The sequence below is a fragment of the Aptenodytes patagonicus genome, chromosome W, assembly GCF_965638725.1.
Source record: "Aptenodytes patagonicus chromosome W, bAptPat1.pri.cur, whole genome shotgun sequence".
NCBI classification, from domain to species: domain Eukaryota; kingdom Metazoa; phylum Chordata; class Aves; order Sphenisciformes; family Spheniscidae; genus Aptenodytes; species Aptenodytes patagonicus.
Window position 1 is genome coordinate 20,171,498 of NC_134981.1, and position 18,086 is coordinate 20,189,583.

Below are 18,086 nucleotides of genomic sequence, written 5' to 3' on the forward strand. Positions count from 1 at the left end.
ATTTTGTCTTCCACCTACTCTCCCACAGCATGGTTTATGTGTTAAAAAAAAGAATAATGAGGAATAAATGGGGAAGACAAAATAATAAAAGTTGATAAAGAGTTTCAGAAAAAATAAAACAATCTTCAAAAAAGGCAGGACTGAATTTAGAGAAATCAACAGCAAAAATAGACATTTCAAAAGGATTTAAGAAAGATGAGCTGACACCTCTGTAGACTTAAGATATATGTAAAATAAAATGGAAGTTTTACTTCTATGACGTTTTCAATTATGTTTAGTATGTTTGGCATGCATTTAGCAATGACAATGACAATTATGTAATAGGTGATGTCCTTCTTCCTCCATTCCAAGCAGCTTATGAATTTTACTTTCTTGCTCATTTTCTTTTTGAGAAGCTGACAGGCAACTTCCCATGTTCCATTTCTTGCTGTGGTTTATAACCTTAATGATAATATGTCAGATATTTCCCTAGGTTCTTAGGTATATAAATTTTTAAGATTACCGTAAGTATGCATTTTAGAGATACTAACTAGCTTCTTCTCTGAGTATAGCACCATTTTTAAAGATATATTATTTATTTTTGTGGGTAGCTTAGTTATTTTATGCTGTAGTTTCTCAGAGGAATACCATCTTGCCCCAGTGGTGTACTGCAATGGAAGTTCTAGCTTTACCCTCTTTCTCTCTGACAGTGCTATACCTTCTCTAGCTATAGAGTAACCTCTGGATACACATTTCCTCTTTCTCTGATGTAGTGGCATCCAGCGATAAGCAAACACTTAGCTTATACACTTAACTATCACATTTACTCTTAGATGCTCTAACAGAACAGGGCCTCTCCCTCCAGACAGCCTCACATCTCAAAACATCTTACTTCTCTAGTAAATTCTCATCCTCACAAAAATATCCTTTTATATATTCAATTCCTGCCCAGCAGCAACTAGGCAAAGCAGAGTGGGAAGAAGCTGGTAGGACCAAGGACTATGGAAACTTCTTCTCCAAATTAGAGAGGCCTGTCAGTACTAGTGATTAGTATTAGCAGTATAAGGGATGATAACAGCAGTGGAGAGGATTATCCTTGATGAGTGTTGAAAAAGACTTGTTCCTGTCCGAACTGACTTCAAAGACATGGTCAGTGTCTTTGTAGTCTAGCAAAAATAAACAATGGTTAAATCAATTTCTTGCAGCTACGTTCTACTTAACAAAATTATTCAATTTTAGACTTGATTTTGACATCTTTCAGTTATGCAAACTGATTGTATATAGTTCATCCAGTTATTGAGAAACAGAATATTTTGCCAACACTAATGAAAGAGAAGAATAGATATAACATGATGATACATAGATAGTTGAGCCCTAGGGACAACATACTGGACTGTTAGCTCTCTCCTGACCCAAAGTTTCAAAAAGGATATTAACTAAGGACTTACGTTCCCTTTGACTTTATTTTTTTGATATCAGTTCATTCTGAGCAAGCTGAGCCCAATTCTATAGGTCAGTTTTCAATAATATTTGAATAGTGACTCTCACGTGAAGCTTCATGTGTTACTTAATCTATAAAAAGATTCTATTTCAGTCTTAAGCACAGATGCCTCAGAAATCAGAGGTTATGATAAAGCTTTTTTTTTTTAAGATTGCCTTTTCCTAGGTATTAGAAAGCATGAGAAGCAATAATTTCTCAATAGATAATACTCCAGTAATGAAAAAGTAAAAGCATACTCATTTAGGTGATGAGTGTCTCTGGAAACTCTATTTGCTTCAGTTTCCACAGAACTGTAAGGTGCTAAATATCTTGCACATTCTGGCTGCAAGTGTTGCAAATTCCTAATCTCTCTACTCTTTCTAGGAATGTGTTTATAGTCAATGGAGAAAAATATAGAGATAAAAAAGAACTTTTAATTTGCTCACGGAATAGGTCTTGAGAGATGCTTTTAACGTTTTTAATTACCCAAAAGGGAGAGAAGGCCTGAATTCCCCTCGCAACTTCTTGCCATGGATATCACACAACCCAAAATGTATCATTTCTAGCCAGGACTGTTAAAATTGCAAGGGGTGATACTTGTGAAGAAAAAGCCAGGGAAGAAAAACAGAAGGAAATCAGAGATTTTGTTTGACAAAGTCTTTGAATAAAAGGTTTGTGTCAACAAATCTGAACTACGTTTACAGCCCTGTTAGAGGTTATACCAGATCAATGGTCAAAGGTATCAATCTTAACCCACAACAAAGTTACTTATTAATCAAAATGCAAACCTGTACATGATAATACTTTATTACTTTCTCAATAACAAGTTTGCAGCCAGAAACCTAAAAACCTCTTTCTGACATAGCGATAACTGAAACCATTAACTAACTTGGAATTCCTTTTTTTCCTTCAACTTTAAAGATAAATAAGGTTAACAAAAGTAGCTATGGTTACAGTCACAAATACAGTCATATGAGGAGATAATGACCCAAGTCAGCCCTCAAGTAAATTCATTAATATATTTTTAGCTATTCTCTCTTGCTGAAATAGTGTACTCACTAATACTTTATTGATTACTCTCAACAAAATGTCATCAAGCCACTGCCACTAACATCACAGCAAATATGCAGTTATTCAGTGGAGACAAACACAGTCAGCCAATAACACTACCTTCTCAGCATGTCTGTAAGTGAGGACTTTCTTCTACAGGTACAGAACTGAAAATACTCTGAAAGTTGTACAAGACAACCAGTAAAATCCATCTGTTGACCTAAAGCACTTTCCATATTAAGCAAGGTAGCCATGAAGCAATGTGGCTAGGCAATATTTGTAAATAGGATACTTACCTTCCTAAAGAAAATTACAGGTAACTGTTATAAGCACCTATTGTCAATTAAAAAAAAACAAAACCCAACCGTAATCTAATCACACAAAAAGCTATGGTGACAGTAAAAACCTTGAATGCATGTCTAAGAGTACAAAGGAGAAATTATGTAAGTTATCGTAAACCATAGTGGGCTTTTGCTTTACTAGTGTTTCTGTTGAAATTTGGCCTCCCTCTTTTTATCCTAACACAGAGCTGAAAGTTTATCACAATAAGAGCAGACTATCTATGGATAAATCACTGTTATGTTCTAGTTTCAATTAAAACGTTGAAATAAAATTTAAAAATTGAGAACTGACAGGCCACAATAACACAAACTACAGCCATTTATTGGAATCTGTCACCTTATGCACATATTTATAGGATAGGCAGACTGAATAAACATAGATATAAGAGGAGACAAATATATGCATTTTAGTTGATGGGGAAAAAATCCTGCCATGATCCCATGACCCAAAATAATAAAGCTTTCACAAAGAACTGAAAACTATTACATTGTGGATAAAAGCTAAAACACCCTTAGCCACATCAGTACAGTACTGCAATGAAGCATAAATGAAATAGATTTCTAGTGTATGAGGAGAGTTATTGCCTCAAAGATCTTCAGTAGCTCTGAAAATTAAGATGGGATCATTTTTCCATGGGAAAAGAGTCAGTCCATTAATAAATATAAGAGGAATTTTGAAAGTAAGGTATTACTTAGTAAAATACAGGAATTCTGGAAATTGAATAGCCAAGCTACTAGACTTGCTGACTGATTACATGCTTGTATGGTACATACTTGAAGATAAGGACTTCTGAATGTCTGAGTTTATTGTTAGTTGCAAATTACTGCAAACCTATGACATTTTTGGTTTTTAACGTATGCAGCAACAAACTACAAGCCAAAATGAAATAAATATAAAAACTTTAAAACATTTTGAAGCTGTGTTAGGACAATCTTGTTTATTCACATGAAATAATAAACTAACACTCTGGAATTAGCAGAATGCCTGAAAAGACAATGTCTACTTACAAGGAAATTATTTTATGTATTGTTTCCAAAAAGGAATATTTTCCTCCCTATCTGTCTGAAGCAATTCAAGCTATCAAGTCATAAACCTTTTGAATACCCTGCTCTCAGCTACATAGGTGACCTAGTGATAAAACAAGATATAAGGACTTAGAACTACATCAATAGAACAGTAGGGAAAGAGAACAAATCTTTAATGGCCAAAATGCAGATATGTGAGCTGGAGTCAATTGCCTAACTTGTTCCCAACTTTCTTTAACTAAATACATGAACTTTTCATTTGCATCTTCCTAGGCAAAATGAGGATATTTTTAAAAACTTCTTGCATAAAGAAGTTTCACTCCAGGCTTTAACTGTGACTATAACCAGGGAAAAAAAGTTTGCTCAAATAACATGGAACTCATGTCAGACAGGAAGCAGCACAAATAATCAATTTATTTTAACTGAATTATTCATTACTAAAAAGGGTGTACTTATAACACTAACCAGACATTGTTTGTGGCTCTTTTCTCCTGTTTCAGGACACAATAAATTTGTGTCACACTGATGGCTGAGAAAGTGAATTGGGCACATTGAAAATAAGTGGGTTCGCTGCTCTCACATATTGTGGCTATGTTCCTTCCCTTCTCATTGCTGAAAGTTTATCCTCTAATATGTAATTCCCAAGGCATCTTGCAATAGGAAGCATTCATGAATGAATGCATTAATAAATGTTTCTTATTGTGGGGCCCACTGGGAATTCTTTATAATACTTATAAGGAGTTTACAAACCTTCATTAGTTACATAAAGCAGAAAATAAAGTTTGCTTTTTTGGAACATACTATTTTGCCCCTTTTCAAAATATCGCAGCAAAGAACTAAATGCTAGCATGAAACAGAACCAATGACCCTTTATGTACTTACCATGTACCACATGCTTGGCCACTTGGGATCATTGAAATAAGTGGATTGGGTACCACCATGTTTATAATCCCTCTTTATTCTTCTTTTAACCACTTGCTGTTGTATCCACTCCACCTGCCAACAAGGAAAACATTTGGTAAGTGTTAGGATTCCATGGAGACTATCGAGAAATGTGTGAAATCTTGGGAATTTTCCCATTTACCAGAATCCAAGACATACTACATGTTAAAGAGTTCATTTTGGCAGTGAGAATTCAAAGCTCACCTTGGCATATTGTTCACTAGGGAATATGTCCAATTTAGTTACTACTACAAGTCTCCATAAATGTCTATTTAAATCCCCTGCTAGAAAGATTTCATTGGCTAGCTTCTTTTGAATAATAACATTATTATTTTATTATTTTTCATTATAAAACTAGCTCCTCTTTTAATTCTATAAAAAAAATTACTTTTACAAAGCTTAACAGTATATCACAATGAGAAATTGTCGTGGTTTAATCTCAGTCGGCAACTAAGCACCACGCAGCCGCTCGCTCACTCCTCCCACCCCCGGTGGGATGGGGGAGAGAATTGGAAGAGCACAAGTGAGAAAAACTCGTGGGTTGAGATAAAAACAGTTTAATAATTGAAATAAAATTATAATAATATGATGATGATAATAATAATAATACACAAAGCAAGTGATGCACAGTACAATTGCTCACCACCCGCTGACCGATGCCCAGCCAGTCCCCGAGCAGCGGCCCCCCCCGGCCAGCTTTCCCCAGTTTATGTACTGAGCATGACGTCACATGGTATGGAATGTCCCTTTGGCCAGTTTGGCTGTGCCCCCTCCCAGCTTCTTGTGCACCTCCAGCCTTCTCAGTCGGTAGAGCATGGAAAACTAAAAAGTCCTTGGCTAGTGTAAGCATTACCTAGCAACAACTAAAACATCGGTGCGTTATCAACTTTGTTCTCATCCTAAATCCAAAACACTGTACCAGCTACTAGGAAGGAAATTAACTCTATCCCTGCTGAAACCAGGACAGAAATGAATGATAGTTTTTTTTCTTTTGTTTTATTTAGGTCTGTTCTTGGGAAAAAAAAGTTCAGTAACATACTCAAACATTCTACTTAACCAATATGTAAATTAGGTTCACCACTTGGAGTGAAAAAACAAAATTAAACTGTATTTTATAGCAGAGTGACTCTTTGTCAAGATTCACTCAGTCAGGCTCTCTGAAACTTTATTTTATACTACAGTACTCCCAAGGAAGAAACAGCTGGGTACTGAGCAACAGGTTAAATTGCAACAATAAGAAAAAAAACCCTTGAAACAAAAGAAAATGAAGATTGGGGTTAAAAATCTAGTTTTGAAAGCCATATTCTTATCTGTCAGACACCTCTTCAAAGATTCATGACATCCAGAAAGGGCAACACTAAAAGTGACATCAACCTTACAGCAGACAGGACTCCGCAGTCATTTCTGCATTATCTATTCTAAATGGGAGCTAGTTTTTATAAATGTAAACAATATAAACTATTCACAGAGAAACTCAGGTTACATTTACATGCATCTAGCTTCCTGACATCTCATATTTCTGCTGAATTGTTTCACAGGATATAACTATAAAAATTCAATTCACCTCTCTCCAAGAAAGCCAGCCATTAGGAAATGACTTGCAGCCAACTCTGCACCTTAGATTTGTGCTGTTTATGAATATCTGTGCATGCATACACACATACATATATATAAAATAACTTTATTTTCAGCTCACGTATTTCTCTTTGTCACTTGTCAGGGATGGTATTAATGTCTTTCCTTACCAGGCTAATGTCTGCACTATGCATCTTCACCTCAACTTCAAATCATGGGATACTTATACAAAAATAACTCCATTGACATTAACAGAAAATTTGTTCGAGGTCAATACTACCCTGGCTTCAGGCCTCTACTTCCTGGTCATAGAATCATAATTTTCCCCAGGTCAAGTTTTGCCCATTAAGGTAATTGGTAAGTGATCTCCCTGTCTTTATGTTCACCCATGAGCTTTTTTCCATCTTATTTTCTCCCCCGTCCTGTTGAGGAGGGGGAGTGAGAGAGCAGCTGTGTGGGCATCTGGTAGCTGGCCAAGGTCAACTCACCACATCTTTATAAAGAAGAATTGAATTTTTCCCCTTCCCAAGAATTAACTTCAGAGTCAACGGTATTCTTCTAGAGGAGAAATTATGCAGTTCAGGAATACAGACTATCTGGTAATGCTTACACAGAAATTCTCTGTTAAATCTTCTAGTAACAATCATAATTTCTTTTCAACTTTGGAGACAACTGAGAAATTTGATAGGGTGCCTTTCTCTCCTGGTTACTCAGCTCCTCTTTCAGCTTGGGCTGAAATCCATCTTGGTGGACTTCCTCTCAAGAAACCAAGAGCTGACTGCCACCTTCAGATCTTACATGATCCAGAGGTCCCTTCAGCAGGAGCAGGCAGCTAATCAGTCTTAGGTGCTGTTTGATGTAGCAATGTCTGGAGGCCTGCAAGATGTATAGAGTATATCTGTCAAGAAGCCAAAAGAGGGAGAGCCAAAGACTTTGGTAAGCACTAAGCCTTAAGACTGAAGAGACTCATTTAAAGTGGGATCAAGATCCCTTTTAACTGGAGCTCTCCTCCATCAAAAAGGTTGATTTATAACAGATTTATAATGAGCCCTACTTCCTTGTCACCTATCATGCTATCATGCTAACGCATGATTTCTTTTCCAGATCTCCACAACACAAGCTTGGTTTTTTTCTCTTAATCTTCTTTTCTTGCAGGTAGCCCAGCTCTCCCAAAACATCTGAAGCCAGCTGAGAGGCATTCTATGTACCATTTAATCACTGACTCACTAGGTGACTGGGTTGCCTTAGACCATGGACCTCTCTTCTTCTATTACCAGTATTTAGAAATGAGTAACAAAAAAAGCTTCAACAGGTCTGAATAACCAACCATGGTTTTCAGGGTTTATACAGATCCACCTCCCGAACCTTATTATCAGACCTGGCTATTATTGCTAGAAACATTTTCAACTGAATGAGGGATCTAAGGTTTCTTTGCTGCAAGAGTATTTACTGTCACCTTAACTCATCCCCATGTTACCATGCCTTTAAAAGTTATGAAGAAAATTATTTAAGTCAACAAATTTCAACACTGCACAGGCTAAGAGCACACACAAAGCATGCCATGCATGGCAACTCGTTGTGAAAACTCATTCATATTTGAGCCTGTAGGGAGGAGTTATAAATGCCTATTCCCAACACAACTTCAGGATGGTGTAAAAACATCCACAGCGAAAAAACAATGAGATAGACTGAGCAGAAGCAGTTTAAACTTTTACCCTTTCTACCACTGCCAACTCTGATTTAGATGCATGAACATTAATGGAAGAAGGTAGTCACCAATACTACTATCGCCTAGAGGAGCTGTAAGTCAGAGATCCCATGGCATTTAAATTGGCACTAGGAACTCCTCTGCATCAAGGCTCCTACAAGAACTATCATTAGCAACTGAGAGAAGCTTATGTAAGCATAAAATTACTGTAAATAAAATAGCCATTTTATTTGATAAAATACAGAGAGGGGCAAATGACATGTTTGTGTGAATATGCATATGGGAGGATAGCGCAAGCAGCTCTGTAATGATGGAAACAGTGTAAAACATTAGGATTCATTTTGGGCGCCTACAGCTATCCACATATGTGGAAGGGGGAAGTGAAAATTACTATTATGACTCTGTGCACTCTCATGAGACAGACAGCGCAGGATGCTAGACAGAGTAGCCCAAAACAACGCAGCATGCCTGATCACAGTCCTGATTATAGCCTTGTCTGTAAAATTTTTAGCAAACATCTGTTGGGATCTGCTTAATAATTCTTTTTGCACTGAGGATGCACTGGAATACACATCTGGAATATAATTTAAAACAACACAGGAAACCCATTTTCTCAGCTGAGAAGTCAGTGCATAAAATTTAGTTTACAGAAAATATCATTTCTATAGAAATAGAATAGCTTACTCCACTGAATTATAGGGTTTTGTTTTTTCCTCTAATAAGTGAACAGAAAAACTTGGCAGAAGTCTTCAGTCTAAGCTACATTGTACAATCACTGGGTTATATTAATGAAGACTAGCTCAAGACTCAGCAGTTATTTTAGTATTCTGACATATATTTCCTTTGAGTATTCCATGGGCATTCACGCACACATCACTGTCACATGCCTGATGTATCTTGGATTTGCTGATTTTGTATGAAAAGACTTCATTTATATAAAAATATTTTCTTTTAAAAAGTATCCACACTTCCTAATCCATAGGGCTTGAAGGAAAATCTCTGGAGTAATTGATTATACAGATTCTCATTTCTTGCCAAAAGAAGACTTTATGCAAACAATGAGGTACATTTTAACATTTCCATAAAGTCACACTTACTGAGGGGGAACAGTACACATTTTCCCACTGACTTCAGCTTCGAAAGTTCCATTTCCTGAATGTCTAGAAGTCAAAGCCAAGCGAGGCTAGAGACCAAACTATTTTAAAAATTCATCATTTCCAGTCATCAGCACTCACAGGGTTGTTCGATAACAATGCAGCTCTTCTTCACAGACTTGCATGAAACGGTGCTATGGAATAAAAGCTGCTCTGAGCTAATTCAAGCATACCAATCTTTTATTCTCTTTAAGCACTAAAGCATATAATAAAATGTCATCTCTATGTGAATCAAACTATTTTCTATTTTCCCTCTCCTTCATTCAATAGAATTCATAGAAAAGTAGCCCCATATAAGAATGTTGCAGTAAGACCTTCACCAGTGCAATAAACTGTGGAAAAAAACCACGTTTGAAAAACAGGGGGGAAAACATAACATACTGAAAAAAAAATCCACCTATTGATCAAAGCAATGCAATTTTTAACATGCACACACTGGACACGTGAAAAAGTAGTTATTTTGTTGTTAAAATATATCATGAGGGGGTCTGCTTGAGTAAATATTTTCAAATTGATTAGAAATGTGTCAAGTATGTGAAAATACAATTATTAAAGAGCAGAAGTCATAGACAAGCTGAAGGCATAGTCCTTTCCAGTATGAGGAAAGCATGCATGGGGAAAAAAAGACCCTAACTCTGAAGTAGGGAGTAAATTTCATACCAGAATCTATTATTTTTATGTCGCAGAATGAAACATGAAGGTTTGGCTCTTCAGTCTATGAGGAAGAGTTGCTGAATGCGCCACTCCCAAATGCAGTCATGGCTTTATCCCTTGTACTGCCATCATTCACCTCAATCTGTCCTATGCCTGTAAGAAGAAATTAGAAATTCCTGCTCAGATAACAAGAAAGCAGGTGCCACAGGAACACCATAAATTAAAGAGAAAAATAGAGAGAAAACTCAGATAAGGGGCGTGGAAAGTATCGCCAAACAAGCAATGAATTTGTAATGAGTCAGGCTGAATGAGCAAAAGACGCGACACTAATGTCCTGTACTGCATTGCAGAACTTGCACTTAGATTTTGTCTACAGAAGGAATTATTCTGGAAATAGCAGCCTGCCTCCCCATGTGGATGTTCTCACTCTGCATCTGGTGTACTTTATTCTTTACTAGTTTAAATAATCATAATATTCATATGCAAGTGAAATCAAATACACCAAGTTGAAGAAGGACAAAAGCGAGGTTGACACTCTCAGAGAGAGAAAATGAGATAGTACTTGGCCCATATTAGGCCATAAGAGAAAAATAGCTCCTACAGGTCATGGTATCAAACACAGTCACTTATATATCTTAGTTCCCCTGTCATGAAATTTTTGGCGATACGAGCTCTGTTTAAAAAAAAAAGTTGACAACATTCTCCATTTGCATTTCACATTCTAAGAAATGAAAAAGAAGTTAAAAAAATTTGGGATTAAAGTGCATTAGGAGGATATGCCAATATCCAATGACTATATTAGGGTTACTGAACACCTGAGACCTAAGCCGTTACTCAGTCATGTAGCAGGGGAGAATGAGACTGGTGGCACATCTCTTGCTGTCCTGGTTTCGGCTGGGATAGAGTTAATTTTCTTCCTAGTCGCTGGTATAGTGCTGTGTTTTGGATTTAGGAGGAGAACAATGTTGATAACACACTGATGTTTTAGTTGTTGCTAGGTAGTGCTTACACTAGCCAAGGACTTTTCAGCTTCCCATGCTCTACCGACTGAGAAGGCTGGAGGTGCACAAGAAGCTGGGAAGGGGCACAGCCAAACTGGCCAAAGGGATATTCCATACCATGTGACGTCATGCTCAGTATATAAACTGGGAGAAAGCTGGCCGGGGGGGGCTGCTGCTCGGGGACTGGCTGGGCATCGGTCGGCGGGTGGTGAGCAATTGCACTGTGCATCACTTCCTTTGTATATTCTTCTATTATTAGTAGTAGTAGTAGTATTTTATATTATTTCAATTAGTAAACTGTTCTTATCTCAACCCACGAATTTTCTCACTTTTACTCTTCTGATACTCTCCCCCATGCCACCGTGGGCGGGGGGGAAAGTGAGCGAGCGGCTGTGTGGTACTCAGTTGCCGACTGAGGTTAAACCATGACAGTCCTTTTTGGCGCCTAACGAGGAAAACGAATCGTTTCAGATAATAACAGATTAACCAGAGCGCATTAAGGAATTTATATCTGTTAACAGTTGCGGGTCACAATATTGATTCATCTGTTCTCAATATTAGTTTATCTTATCTGCATCATGCACTTTTTTTTGCTGTACATGTTAAAGATTACTGTTGGCTTTTGCAGTTTGCTGTGGTCTGCAGTGATTACTGATGTTTTGCCTGGGAGGTTTCTTATTAAAACACTGGCCTGGAGCTTAATCTGGTATTTGAGCTTTGTACTTGTCCTGGTTTCGGCAGGGATAGAGTTAATTTCCTTCCTAGTAGCTGGTACAGTGCTGTGTTTTGGATTTAGGATGAGAACAAAGTTGATAACGCACCGATGTTTTAGTTGTTGCTAGGTAATGCTTACACTAGCCAAGGACTTTTCAGCTTCCCATGCTCTACCGACTGAGAAGGCTGGAGGTGCACAAGAAGCTGGGAGGGGGGCACAGCCAAACTGGCCAAAGGGACATTCCATACCATGTGACGTCATGCTCAGTACATAAACTGGGGAAAGCTGGCCAGGGGGGGCCGCTGCTCGGGGACTGGCTGGGCATCGGTCGGCGGGTGGTGAGCAATTGTACTGTGCATCACTTGCTTTGTGTATTATTATTATTATTATTATCATTTTATTTCAATTATTAAACTGTTTTTATCTCAACCCACGAGTTTTTCTCACTTGTGCTCTTCCAATTCTCTCCCCCATCCCACCGGGGGTGGAGGGGAGTGAGCGAGCGGCTGCGTGGTGCTTAGTTGCCGACTGAGGTTAAACCACGACAGTCCTTTTTGGCGCCCAACGTGGGGCACGAAGGGTTTGAGATAATAACAGATTAACCGGAGTGTATTAAGGAACTTATATCTGTTAGTAGTTGTGGGTCACAATGTTGGTTTCTCTGTTCTCGATATTGATTTGTGTAAGCTGCATCGTGCTCCTTTTTTTGCTGTACATGTTAAAGATTGGTGTTGGTTTTTGCAGTTTGCTGTTGTCTGCAGTAATTAGTGATGTCTCGCTTGTGAGGTTTGTTTTTAGAACATTGACCTTGACCTTAGTGTGGTATGTAAATTTCGCAATGAAGCCGTTACTGTACCACGGATACCATTTCGTGGAGACAACTAGCAATTACAGTGACTTTTCTGAGAGTTTTTTTACGGAGGAAATACAGAATAGCAGTGTCACTACCTTCTTCTATGATGTTTCCTCCTTCATTACAGTAACTTTTCAGTATTTTGAACAGCCTTGGGCAGTTAAGATACTTCTATTGGTACTTCTTGGGAATATTGTTTCGGTTTTGTCTAAAGTTGGTAAGCAATTTAAGAATATCATCCAGAGATCTGCCCCAAAGCTGAGTAGTTATGAGTGGCAGGGTGTGTGGGACAAGATGGGCAAGTACCTAGGCCAATGGGCACCCCCAGTGTTTTGGAACTTCACCCCTGAGCAAGTGCAGAATCCTGAAAAGTTAGTAGAACATTTGGACAAAGTATGCTGTCACCCTGGCAACTCCAGAGAGATGCAGATCATTGCAACGTGCTGGGGCCTGGCCCATGCCTACCGAGCCCTGTTCAACACCATTCAGTACCCTCAAAGGGAAGAGAAGGTCTCTGGATCTGACAGTAAAACGACACGCACTGCGGCCACTCAGACCCCGGCGACATGCACTGCAGCTACTCAGACCCCGGCGACATGCACTGCAGCTACTCAGACCCCAGCGACAGGCCCTGCGGCCACTCAAACCCCGGCGACACGCCCTGTGGCTGAACCAAAGAACCAGCCTGTGCCAGTATCAGTCGCCCCTGTACACAAGAAGAAATCTTGGAAGCGGAAGTCGGCTCGTTTAGTAAGGGAGGAAGAAGCTTCTTCTAAAAGGGGGCTGGAGGAAGAAGTGTACGAGACAGATGACCCTGGAGAAGGGCCATCACAAGAACAGCAGGAGGAGAGCCGGCTGCTGCTCAGGGAGGAAGAAGAGGAAGAACTCATAAACGAGGCAGTGACCACCTGATCTCTATCCCTGAGTGAGCTGCGAGATATACGAAAGGATTTCAGCCGCCGTCCAGGCGAGCATATTGTCACCTGGCTGCTCTGATGCTGGGATAATGGGGCCAGTAGCCTGGAATTAGAGGGTAAAGAAGCCAAGCAGCTGGGATCCCTTTCCAGGGAAGGGGGCATTGACAAAGCAATTGGAAAAGGGACACGTATCCTCAGCCTTTGGAGGCGACTCTTGTCAAGCGTGAAGGAAAGGTATCCCTTCAAGGAAGATGTCATATGTCGCCCAAGCAAATGGGCCACCATGGAGAAGGGTATCCAGTTTCTGAGAGAATTAGCTGTGCTGGAGGTGATTTATGATGACCTGAACAATGAACAACTATCCAAAGATCCAGACGAAGTCAAGTGCACACGACCCATGAGGCGGAAGTTTATAAGGAGCTCACCATCGTCATATGCCAATTCATTGGCAGTGATGACCTGGAAAGATGGAGAGGAACAAACAGTGGATGAATTGGCTGGTCAACTCCGGCAATATGAGGAAAGTCTCTCTTCCTCATACGTCTCGGCTGTGGAGAAACTGTCCCGGGAGTTCCAGCAATTCAAAGAGGATATGTCCTACTCCCCACCTGTACGGACCAGTATCTCGGCTATTAGGAGTCAGCGTTCTTTTGCTCAAGAGAGAGAATATAAAGGGTACACACCACGGGGCACCCTATGGTTTTACCTGCGTGACCACGGAGAGGACATGAGGAAGTGGGATGGAAAACCTACTGCAGCCCTAGGGGCACGGGTACGTGAATTGCAAGGGAAAACAATCACAGAAAGAGGTTCTTCCAGGAAAATTGCTGCTCCAGTTTCCAGCGGGCAGTTCCCCAGAGAGAGTAGAAGGGCTGATCTTACTCCTGATCTTAATGAAGAAACTTCTGACTCGTATGTACAAGAAATGAGAAACGAGTACTGTGATGAGGATTAGAGGGGCCCTGCCTCCAGCCAGGTGGAGGAAAGGGACAACCGGGTTTACTGGACTGTGTGGATTCGGTGGCCTGGCACATCAGACCCACAGGAGTATAAGGCTCTGGTAGACACCGCTGCACATTGTACCCTAATGCCATCAACCTATATAGGGGCAGAACCCATCTGTATTTCTGGGGTGACGGGGGGATCCCAACTGCTAACTGTATTGGAGGCTGAAGTGAGTCTAACTGGGAATGGGTGGCAGAAGCACCCCATTGTGACTGGCCCAGACGCTCCGTGCATCCTTGGCATAGACTACCTCAGGAGAGGGTATTTCAAGGACCCAAAAGGGTACCGGTGGGCTTTTGGTATAGCTGCCTTGGAGACGGAAGAAATTAAACAGCTGTCCACCTTGCCTGGTCTCTTGGAGGACCCCTCTGTTGTGGGGTTGCTGAAGGTCGAAGACCAACAGGTGCCAATCGCTACCACCACGGTGCACCGGCGGCAATATCGCACCAACCGAGACTCCCTGATTCCCATTCATGAGCTGATTCGTCGACTGGAGAGCCAAGGAGTGATCAGCAAGGCTCGCTCACCCTTTAACAGTCCCATATGGCCAGTGTGGAAGTCTAATGGAGAGTGGAGACTAACAGTAGACTATCGTGGCCTAAATGAAGTCACGCCACCGCTGAGTGCTGCTGTGCCAGACATGCTAGAACTTCAATACGAACTGGAGTCAAAGGCAGCCAAGTGGTATGCCACAATTGATATTGCTAATGCGTTTTTCTCAATCCCTTTGGCAGCAGAGTGCAGGCCACAATTTGCTTTCACTTGGAGGGGCGTCCAGTACACCTGGAACCAACTGCCCCAGGGGTGGAAACACAGCCCCACCATCTGCCATGGACTGATCCAGACTGCACTGAAACAGGGTGAGACTCCAGAACACCTGCAATACATTGATGACATCATCGTGTGGGGCAACACAGCAGGAGGAGTTTTTGAAAAAGGGAAGGAAATAGTCCAAATGCTGCTGAAGGCCGGTTTTGCCATAAAACAAAGTAAGGTCAAGGGACCTGCACAGGAGATCCAGTTTTTAGGAATAAAAAGGCAAGATGGACGTCGTCAGATCCCAATGGATGTGATCAACAAAATAACAGCCATGTCTCCACCAACTAGCAAAAAGGAAACACAAGCTTTCTTAGGCGTCGTGGGTTTTTGGAGAATGCATATTCCAAATTACAGTCTGATTGTAAACCCTCTCTACCAAGTGACCCGGAAGAAGAACGATTTCAAATGGGGCCCTGAGCAACGACAAGCCTTTGAACAAATTAAAGAGGAGAGAGTTCACGCAGTAGCCCTTGGGCCAGTCCAGGCAGGGTAAGGTGTAAAAATGTGCTCTACACCGCAGCCGGGGAGAATGGCCCTACCTGGAACCTCTGGCAGAAAGCACCAGGGGAGACTCGAGGTCGACCCCTAGGGTTTTGGAGTCGGGGATACAGAGGATCCGAGGACCGCTATACTCCAACTGAAAAAGAGATATGAGCAGCATATGAAGGGGTTCGAGCTGCTTCAGAAGTGATCGGCACTGAAGCACAGCTCCTCCTGGCACCCCGACTGCCAGTGCTGGGCTGGATGTTCAGAGGGAGGGTCCCCTGTCCACATCATGCAACTGATGCTACGTGGAGTAAGTGGGTCGCACTGATCACACAACAGGCTCGAACAGGAAACCCCAGTCGCCCAGGAATCCTGGAAGTGATCATGGATTGGCCAGAGGGCAAAGATTTTGGAATATCGCCAGAGAAGGAGGTGACGCGTGCTGAGGAGGCCCCAATGTATAATGAACTACCAGAAAATGAGAAGCAATATGCCCTGTTCACTGATGGGTCCTGTCATATTATGGGAAAGCATCGGAGGTGGAAAGCTGCTGTATGGAGTCCCATGCGACAAGTTGCAGAAACTGCTGAAGGAGAAGGTGAATCGAGCCAATTTGCAGAAGTAAAGGCCATCCAGCTGGCTTTAGACATTGCTGACCAAGAAAAGGGGCCAGTGCTCTATCTCTAGACTGACTCATGGATGGTGGCAAATGCCCTGTGGGGGCGGTTGCAGCGATGGAAGTGGAGCAGTTGGCAGTGCAGAGGCAAACCCATCTGGGCTGTCGCATTGTGGCAAGATATTGCTGCCCGGGTGGAGAACCTGGTTGTAAAAGTCCGTCACGTAGATGCTCACATACCCAAGAGTTGGGCCACTGAAGAACATCAAAACATCCAGCAGGTGGATCAGGCTGCTAAGATTGAAGTGGCTCAGGTGGATCTGGACTGGCAACATAAGGGTGAATTATTTCTAGCTCGGTGGGCCCATGACACCTCAGGTCACCAAGGAAGAGACGCAACATACAGATGGGCTCGTGATCGAGGGGTGGACTTGACCATGGACACTATTGCGCAGGTTATCCATGAATGCGAAACATGCGCTGCGATCAAGCAAGCCAAGCGGTTAAAGCCTCTCTGGTATGGAGGACGATGGCTGAAATATAAATATGGGGAGGCCTGGCAGATTGATTATATCACACTCCCACAAACCCACCAAGGCAAGCGCCACGTGCTTACAATGGTGGAGGCAACCACCGGATGGCTGGAAACATATCCCGTGCCCCATGCCACTGCCCGGAACACTATCCTAGGCCTTGAAAAGCAAGTCCTATGGCGACATGGCACCCCAGAAAGAATTGAGTCAGGCAATGGGACTCATTTCCGAAACAACCTCATAGACACCTGGGCCAAAGAGCACGGCATTGAGTGGGTGTATCACATCCCCTATCATGCACCAGCCTCTGGGAAAATCCAACGATACAATGGACTCTTAAAGACTACGCTGAGAGCAATGGGTGGCGGGACATTCAAACATTGGGATACGCATTTAGCAAAGGCCACCTGGTTAGTCAACACGAGGGGATCTGCCAATTGAGCTGGTCCTGCCCAGTCAAAACTCTTACGTACTGTAGATGGGAATAAAGTCCCTGTAATGCACATAAAAAATATGTTGGGGAAGACAGTTTGGGTTATTCCTGCCTCGGGCAAAGGCAAACCCATCCGTGGGATTGCTTTTGCTCAAGGACCTGGGTGCACTTGGTGGATAATGCGGAAGGATGGGGAAGTCCGATGTGTACCTCAAGGGGATTTGATTTTGGGTGAGAATAGCCAATGATCTGAATTATGTGATGTTAAGTACTAATTATAGTTATAATAGTTATACTAATAATACACAGATATACTAATAATACTAATAATATTATATGCCATACTAATGTTATTACAATAAGAATCACCCAGACTAATGAAGAATAACTTCAGTGAAACCAAGCAAAGCACAGTGATGATGGTACCAGAACTGACTTCAACACGAAACAATCCAGCACCACATACCATCTCCATTTTTCCTGCCCTGGAAGATTATTATGACAGATGGAGTCTGAAGTCATGGACTAAATGAACTCACCGAACATTTTAGAGGGATGGCCCACAGACTAAGGGAATGATATCTCTGTGTGTGTGTGTGTGTATATATATATATATACAGTCTGCTGCCTCCCTGTGGCCCGGGTCAGAGACATCACTAGGAAGCTCCCTGGTCTGGTACGGCCTTCCGATTACTACCCGCTGCTGGTTATACAGGCTGGCAGTGATGAGGTTGCAGAGAGAAGTCCTGCAGTGATCAAAAGGGACTTCAGGGCACTGGGGCGACTGGTTGAAGGATCG

At 41.5% G+C, this 18,086-nt stretch overlaps 1 protein-coding gene across 1 annotated transcript in view; it reads right to left on the minus strand.

Moving 5' to 3' along the window:
• The window catches only part of LOC143172146 (proprotein convertase subtilisin/kexin type 5-like), a 276,611-nt gene that overhangs the window by 209,789 nt on the left and 48,736 nt on the right, over positions 1 to 18,086 (minus strand). The window contains exon 3 of the mRNA XM_076361408.1: positions 4,759 to 4,872. Coding sequence (XP_076217523.1) covers positions 4,759 to 4,872 — 114 coding nt within the window. The remainder of the gene's footprint in view (positions 1 to 4,758; positions 4,873 to 18,086) is intronic.